At 40.1% G+C, this 8,929-nt stretch overlaps 1 protein-coding gene across 1 annotated transcript; it reads left to right on the top strand.

The window, feature by feature from the left end:
- Positions 1-1,014: 1,014 nt before the first annotated feature.
- LOC126755809 (uncharacterized) lies at positions 1,015-1,608 on the top strand. Its single transcript, XM_050468534.1, has one exon. The coding sequence runs from the start codon at positions 1,015-1,017 to the stop codon at positions 1,606-1,608; it is 594 nt and encodes a 197-aa protein (XP_050324491.1).
- Positions 1,609-8,929: the final 7,321 nt, after the last annotated feature.

Raw genomic sequence — 8,929 nt, 5'->3', positions numbered from 1 at the left:
TGCTATACCTTTTTGGAAAGCTCATTTCACGCGCTAACACGAGTTTGATTGATTGTCGTTCCTTTTAAGTCGTTCGTGAGTTATAGCGTCGCAAACATGGAGCAAAATAAAGAGAAAATACGGCATATTTTACAGTACTACTACGATAAAGGCAAAAATGCATTTCAAGCCGCCGATACAATTTGTGCAGTTTATGGACCCGATACAGTTTCCATTTCCTCCGCACAAGAGGTGGGCGAAGATGCGCCACGCTCCGGAAGGCCTGTCGTCAAAAATTGCGATAAAATCGCTGAATTGGTCAAAAGAGACCGGCATAGTAGCAGCCGTAGCATCAGCAGTAGCATAGCCATCAAAAATTCATCTCAATTTCAATAAAAAAAAAAAATCAATAAAAATACCGCAAGACTTTTTTGACAACCCATTATTAAAAAATGCAGCGTGTAGTCCTAATTCAATAATCATTAGTCAAAAAAGTTACATACTTAGTACCAACATTAATCCGACATCTTCTTGTCTTAATTCAGTAATCATCGTTCAAAAATCGGGATATCAGAAATGTATATGTGGCAACACCACAAGCTTATAAAATTTATATTTCGCAAATACAACCATGCGCATTTATTTCGCAAATGCAACCATGCGCATTCTATTCGCTTTTAACTTGTATTCGCTTTAGGTTAGTTAAAGAAAATAAAAACGCCTATCGTCCCTTTTTTTCATTTGGATCCTGAAGAGCAAACACGTGTTTTATTACGCTCCGAATCTCTATAATTGGTGACCCTTGACCATAAGTGAGATGTCGCTCAACGATAGCCGGGCGGTTACTGCTGGTCCAAGCCACGGGGAATTCAACGCTACAACATTAATTTTTCCACGCATCCCGCTGCCATTGATGGCAGAAGACAACATTGAGGCTTATTTTTACTCGTTAGTTTTTGGTTTGAGGCCTCTGGCGTTACAACCAATCCGGCAAAATTTAATATCGGAGCGGCCAGTATACCGCAGGTAAAGTTAATGGAGTTGCGTTCCATAATAGACGCTGCGCCCACGTCTGCGCGATATCAATTCATTCGTACCAAATTGATAGAAAATTTCACTGAGAGCCAGCGACGCCGCCTACAACGTGTATTGCGCGACATGCCATTGGGCGACCGCCGCCCGAGCGACCTGTTTAACGAAATGAAGCGCGCTGCTGGTTCCGCTCTAAGCGAAAGCATTTTGCATGATTTGTGGGTTAATCGCTGGCCACCATATGCGCAAGCAGCAATTATGGCAACAAATGAACCTATTGTCGACAAATTAAAAATTGCCGACTCAATAGTGGAGACGATGCAAATGCGTGAAGTTCGTACCCATGAAGTATCCGCATCGAATCATACCCCAGACAACGACCTGAGGACCGAAATAGCAGAACTGAAACAGCGTTTTGATAGAGTTACGAGCAGCGAGAAAACACGTGCGCGTTCCAGATCGAAAACGCCAGTGCGCCCTCATAACATCAATACAGGCGAAATGTGCTGGTATCACGCCATGTTTGGACCAAACTCTAAGAAATGTCGCCAACCTTGTAAGTTCGCTCAATCTACATCGACAAATGGCAAACAATAGGGGTGCTCTGCCAGCAGTATCTCAGGGGTAGGCAGACGCTCTGAGATGCCTTCGAACTGCCGCCTACGTATATTCGACACATCAACTAATATAACATTCCTTATCGACTCCGGCACTGATGTGTCGGTACTTCCGAAGTGTTCGAAATTGGCACGAGTCAACCCATCGGATACGCAATTGTTTGCCGCTAATAGTTCACCGATTACGGTTTTTGGAGAAGTCATACTTCGCCTTTAACTTACGCAGGGAATTTGTTTGGAGCTTTGTGATTGCAGACGTAACCCTAGCAATCATTGGAGCAGATTTTTTATCACATTACGACCTTTTACCTGATCTTAATGGACGATGTCTGCTCGACCGCAAAACAGCAGTTAAATCATTTTGCACGGTAGCGCGAATCAATGTATCAAACATTTCAACCATAAGTTCAGCCCGAGATTTTTTAAACTCGCTGCGAGAGTTTAGTGGCGTAACGTGACCAGCCGCTCCGGATTCTACAACGAAGTCCACCGTGGTTCACAGGATCATTACAAACGGTCAACCAATTTTTTCTCGGCCAAGATGGCTGTCGCCTGAAAAGCTGACGGCAGCGCGCGCTGAATTTGAGCTGTTGATGAAACTGGGCATATGTCGGACATCCAGCAGTAATTGGGCTAGCCCATTACATATGGTGCGCAAGGCCGACGGGTCATGGAGACCGTGTGGAGACTACCGCGCGCTTAACGCCCGACAAATACCCTCTGCCGTTCCTGCACGAATTCAGTAATATTTTTGCTGGGAATTCAATATTTCCAAAAATCGATTTACAGAAGGCCTTTCACCAGATCCCAATCGATCCCAATGACATTTGTAAAACTGCCATCACAACTCCTTTTGGGTTGTACGAATTCACGCACATGACCTTTGGGTTGCGCAACGCGGCACAAACATTCCAAAGAGTCATCAAAGAAGTTTTCCGCGGCATAGATAATGTGTTCACCTTCCTGGACGACATATGCGTCGCATCACGCTCCACAGAAGAACATCGCGCACATCTTCGTATAGTTTTTCAACGATTACGCCAACACAACTTAACAATAAACGTAGCCAAATCAGTGCATGGTGTATCAGAGCTGCATTTCTTAGGGCATTTAATCACGAAGGATGAAATCAAGCCGCTGCCTAGCCGCATTGAAGCGATTCGCTTATTCAAACTTCCTACGATTGCAAAGGATCTTAAACGATTGATAGCCATGATCAATTTTTATAGATCGCTACTTCCAAACCCACTTTCGCACCAAGCACCTCTTTTCAAAATGTGTTCTGGAAATAAGCGCAACGACAAAACGCCACTGAACTGGACAAACGACAACATAAGGTACTTTGAGGCTTGCAAAGAGGGCCTCGCTAATTGCGCGCTTCTGGCGCACCCGCTCTCGAACGCTCCTCTTTCATTATGGGTCGACGCATCTGACCACGCTGCAGGCGCCGCTCTACATCAAGTTTCCAATGGATCACTTCAACTTTTAGGCTTTTTCCAGCGCCTTTTTACAAAAGCTGAGCAGCGGTACAGTACCTACGATAGAGAATTAACTGCGATATTTCTCTCCGTCCGTCATTTTCGCTTCATGCTAGAAGGAAGAAATTGCTACGTTTACACCGACCACAAGCCGCCAATCTATGCTTTTCGGCAACGACTAGAAAAAGCATCTGATCGTCAGGCACGTCAATTGGATTTTATTTCACAGATCACGACAGACATTCGTCACGTAACAGGGGCACAAAATGTTACAGCAGATCTGCTGTCTCGAATCCAAGCCATAACAACTGATCCAATAAATTTTTATGACTTGGCTGAAGATCAGAAAAACAACGAGGAGTTAAAGTCATTCTTAGAAGGTAAAATTAGTCATTCGCTTCTACTAACCAGTATTATTATCCCCTCTAGAACTAAGAAAGTCTATTGCGATACTTCAACTGGTCGCTACGCCCGTTCATAACAAAACGAGTCCGACAAACAGTTCTTTGCGCAACACACAACATATCTCACCCAGGCACGAGGGTAACTGCGAAACTGATGACTGAACGCTTTGTATGGCCCGGAATACAGAAAGATAGCCGAGAATTCGCCAAGCAATGCATCCAGTGCCAACGCAACAAAGTCATTCGGCACAACTCTTCACTGTTTCAACGCCGCGCATTCCCCGAACAACGGTTTTCACACCTGCATATCGACATTGTCGGACCCTTCCCACTTTCCGACGGCAACCGCTATTGTCTCACGGTCATGTTGGACATCGCGATTTGGCGTTCCTGTTGACATAACTTCGGACCTGGGCCGGCAATTTGAAAGTAAAGTAAAGGCATCTACGGACGACCGCTTATCATCCACAGACGAATAGCATGGTCGAACGATGGCACCGAACGCTTAAGTCAGCAATATTGTGCCACAATCACAATCAATGGACCTCGTCGCTGCCACTAATCCTGTTGGGGCTTCGTAGTTCTTTTAAGGCCGACATAGGTGTTTGTCCAGCTGAACTAGTTTACGGGACTACCTTGCGTTTGCCTTCTGAGTTTTTCGTGGACAGTGGCCCATCAACTACCGAAGTGGAGACCGTAGTACATTTACGCCGCGTCATGCGAGACTTACGCCCCATAGATACCGCTTGGCATACCAAGCAGAAGTCATTCATTCACGCAGACCTTCAAAAATGCCAACAGGTGTTTGTAAGAGATCTATCAGTTAAGCCATCATTGTCACCGCCGTATAAAGGCCCGTACAAAGTATTGCATCGCCATTCAAAATATTTTGCCATCGACGTTAATCATCAAACCGTGAATGTTTCGATTGATCGTTTGAAGCCTATACTGCCGTACCCTCCCCCTAAGAGGGGAGTACTGTGGCAACACCACAAGCTTATAAAATTTATATTTCGCAAATTCAACCATGCGCATTTATTCCGCAAATGCAACCATACGCATTCTATTCGCATTTAACTTGTATTCGCTTTAGGTTAGTTAAAGAAAATAAAAACGCCTATCGTCCCTTTTTGGCATTTGGATCCTGAAGAGCAAACACGTGTTTTATTACGCTCCGAATCTCTATATAGTATATAACAAAATATAATTTTGTAGTCCTAATTCAATTGCCATAAGTCCCAATCCAATATAGCTTAATTATCACTGAATAATCTGACTTCTTTAGTCTTAATTCTATAGTCCAATTTTTATAGTTCATTCAATAGTCACTAGTCAGAAGTCAAAGTAATTTTTCCATAATTAGCAATAAATAACGATATCTGTAATCATAATAAGACTTATTTCAGTGTTACAAGAAAAAATTAGTAAATTAACTTTCAGTATTAATGTGCTGATCAGGGTACATTAAGTTTGTCACAAAGTTTCTAACACCGAGAAGAAAACATCGGAGACCCTATAAGCTGATTTAGCCATGTTCGTCTCTCTGTACTTTACTTTCACTTTTTATTTTACGCGAACTATTCCGTTATTTTGTTGAGATATCGTTCCAACAATATTTAATGCAACCATTTCTTCCTAAGAAGCTGCTCGTTTATCAAAATGGTCCATATCAGATCTCTATATCATATAAATGCTGTAAAGCTGATCATCCCAAACCAATTCCTTGTCCGGAAAACTTTTTTATTTGAAAATATATCATTTGGAATGTATTATTATAAAAAGCAACGGTGTAATCTTTAAATAAACAGTACAAATGTTAAAGGAATTATAGCATTTAGTGGCCATAAAAACTTAACGAACAAAATCGAGTCCTTGTCTGGAGACTATTTTATAATAGCTTCAGTGTACCACCGAAGTTGACGTTTTTTCTTGTATTTTTTTAATCAAAATTCCATAACTATTATACAATGCGGTGCAAATTTAGTCAGCACTCAATAGTTAAACAGAGACTCGGTTGCTCTTCCCATACTAATTTGATTGGAGCTGCCTTCGAATTCAGTTCTCACTCAATAAAATTGAAAATTTGATAGATTTCAACACCCGCCATGCACTTTGCTACTATACAGCAACAATTCCATTGACTTTCGACTACACGACACATACACACACATACTCATAAACATAGTCAATTGCAGTTTAGTGCTGAGCAATCACGTGGAGGAGCTGCCAAAAATTGCCAAACAAGCAATTGTCCTCCTGATATCTGGAACTTTGTCCCAAAATGCGTTGCTGTGCTTAACAACACGGTTGCATTGTCGCTCACAAGCTGGAGTGTTTGTGCTGTCACAACCGCGTTGCGGTTAAGGCAGAGAACTGCAAGCTGGACTTGTGCACTTTCAAACAAAAATGGGCTACGAAATATTTACGCAATAAGCAACAACAACGAAATTGGGGGAGCTGAAGTATTTTTCGGCGGTTTGAGTGTCCGTGTGGTGCATATCACAAGAATTTGCTGCATTGCAAAGCAGCAAATGTGTGTTAGGCATGAGACAAGGAGCCTCTGTTTGTTTTGAATTTGTGGCAAGTTCCAAAGGTGCGCAGAGTTTTGTGGTGCATACTGTATACAGAAGTTGTAAGTGTTGCACAAACTGATTGAATGAGTGTACTAAAGCAGTAGAAGAGCTGAAAGACACAACAAAGCAATCATGTTGCAAAATTAGCTATGTGTTAACTCAAACTATGCGGCATGCTCATAGCAAAGCAGTAAAAAACATAAACTTTTTTTATCGAAAATTCCTAAATTTTAAATATTATAGCTGCGGAAGGTTATTCGCAACAACAAATGTTGCTTGCAACATTAAATATTTTTAAATATTAATATTTTAGTCGTGCTTAAAAGCGTACAAAGAAATAAACGACATGAAAATGTTCGAGAAGAGGCAGAGGAAGAATGCAAGCGATAAAAGGACTATAGCATAAAAAATGATTAAATCAAAACACAGCAGCAATCAACGGCGAGTTAGCGCCACATAGCCATGTTGCAACAGCAGTTGTTAACGTACTGTCAACTGGTGTGTCATCAGCATACTCATGCCAGAGTACTAGCATACATGCCACGCCTATGGCAGGGATAGAGGAGAGGTCAAAGGCATTCCTGAAAGCTCTTCAAATTATCTAGCCGGAGCAATTTATTTGACCCATCTTGGTCAAATACTTTAGCCGCTAGAGCGTGCAACATGCAACCAGTTGACGCCTTAAGTTGCAATGCACTTCCGCTTTGTTGCGTGCGTTGCCTTGTTGACTGACTAACAGACAGTTGTTGTTGTTTTAGTTATTTGTGGTTGTTGTTGCTTCTACTGCTATGCAATGCAATACGATTTTTGCTTATTAAAGTTCCAAAACCCCATCTATTGGAACTACTGTGGCAAGTGCGGAAGCTGCCGCGCACGAACCGGTGCAACAAATGATGTTGCCGCATTATTCACCTGAAACAGACACGCTTAGAGCAGCAGTAAGCACACAGAGTGTTACTTTACAGATTTCTTTGAAGGTTAGTAATTTTTTTTTACTACACACATACTGCCCCACACAGGATTTGCCACACCACCAAGTAGAACAATATTATTTTCTATTTTTCAATTTTTTTTTTTTTTCTAATCTGCTGACTCTTGCCGCCATATTACACTCTTAAGGCGGGAGCCTGCTTTAGGGGCTTCAAAAAATCGATTTTTTGGAGGCTTTTTTTGCGAAGTAAAGAAATAAGTGATTAAAGCAAAACTTCTAGGGTTTATAGCTACATAATTGAACATCATTCACAAATTTTTTGGATACGAAATCTTTGATATTTCGCCTTTGGGAAGCAATTGCCTGATGCATTTCGCATGTACATTTGTCGGACGGCGGGCAGGATGCTGGTCGCAAAAAATTCAAAGGCATTCATATTTTTTAATAATTTATCTTCTAGTTAAACTAAAAAAATTCCAAAAAAAAGTGGAAAATTTTAGGAATTTTTTAAAAATTAAAAAAAAGTTGTTTTTGACCAAAAAAATTTTACATTATATTGTTTAAAAATGTGTTCAAACTTGACCATTTTTAGTTTTTTTTTTGTTTAACTAGAAGATAATTTAATACCAAAGCTAATAAACTTTGCCCTAATTCCGTACGACGTTTAGTTTTTTTTCTATCCTGCCCGCCAATTAAGAAAAATCGTAAAAATGAAAAACCGAGAAATCGCGCGTCAAAGTTTTCGCTTTCTGCCCAATCGCTCATATATCTGCTAGACGCTCGGTCACTCTTTTCCTTCTAGCTTCGAAAGTATTTCAAATTCTGATCTAATTCTTTGAGGACATATTCCTAGATTATTTTTAAAGAGATTTAAGCAAAAAAAAAACGATTTTTTGAAGCTTCTAAATCAGGCTCCCCCTTTAACGCATGCAACTAAAGTGGCAACAACAACAAAAGAATACAAATACTCTTATCTGTTGTTTTAGTAGTTTTGCTTTCTACATACAGCAAGCAATGCGCGACACATCAAATCAAATCGCTAGGAATGTGTTGATATTATTAAATTCTTATGCAGCAGGGCTAGCCAGCACTAATGTTAAAAAAAGCAACAAATGCAAGCATAAAATGACATGAAATTAATGAAAATGTTAGCAGTGGCAGCAACATGAAGTTAGAAATCTCGAATGCGGTGTAGTTGTGAGTAATTGAAATGAGTAATTGATGAGTGGAGGAGAGTATTGGAAAAAGACAAAAGAGAGGAAGAGTAGTGAAGATGGCAATTTTTTTATTAGAATAATGTATTAGTATAACAATAAATCTGGTAAATAGGAGTATGAATTTCGCACTATCTTTTTACAGTATTTGTCCCCATTTTTTGGTCTCAATTGTTTTAGTTCAAGTCTTGCTTAGTCCCAAATGCACAGATTTACATTACCTTACGTATAACCCTGGAACCACTTTCGCATTGACTCTTCTTATGATCTTAAACGGTTATATACAGATAGAAGTCCGAAAAAAGCGAATTTTTCATATTTTTTTCTGAGAAAACTTTTAAATTATTGATCTAAAAATTTGTACACATATTATGGTATTTTTAGCTATATTTTAAGACTTAGTATTAGTAAAAATACTTATTTTGAACAAATCTACAGTTGATCTCCGGCAGCTCCTCTCAAAAAAGACGTTTCGCGGTAACCACTACATCTCTGATCTGGATCCTCTGGAAATAAAAAAACAAACAGATTTTGATAAAGTAATTTTAAGACTAATAATTATTCGAAGGAATAAGCAAAATAAATTTGTTTGTCAAAATGGCGGTTTCTCCATTCCATAGTTACTAATAAATATATTTTGGGAAGCTCGGGTTAAAATTTGAGGCTAATGCGCTTAGCCATTTTCGAGTTATGTATGTCAC

This window comes from Bactrocera neohumeralis, chromosome 4 (genome assembly GCF_024586455.1).
Source record: "Bactrocera neohumeralis isolate Rockhampton chromosome 4, APGP_CSIRO_Bneo_wtdbg2-racon-allhic-juicebox.fasta_v2, whole genome shotgun sequence".
NCBI classification, from domain to species: Eukaryota; Metazoa; Arthropoda; class Insecta; order Diptera; family Tephritidae; genus Bactrocera; species Bactrocera neohumeralis.
The sequence above is the reverse complement of the archived record's forward strand: the minus strand, read 5'-3'. Positions and strand labels throughout refer to the sequence as shown.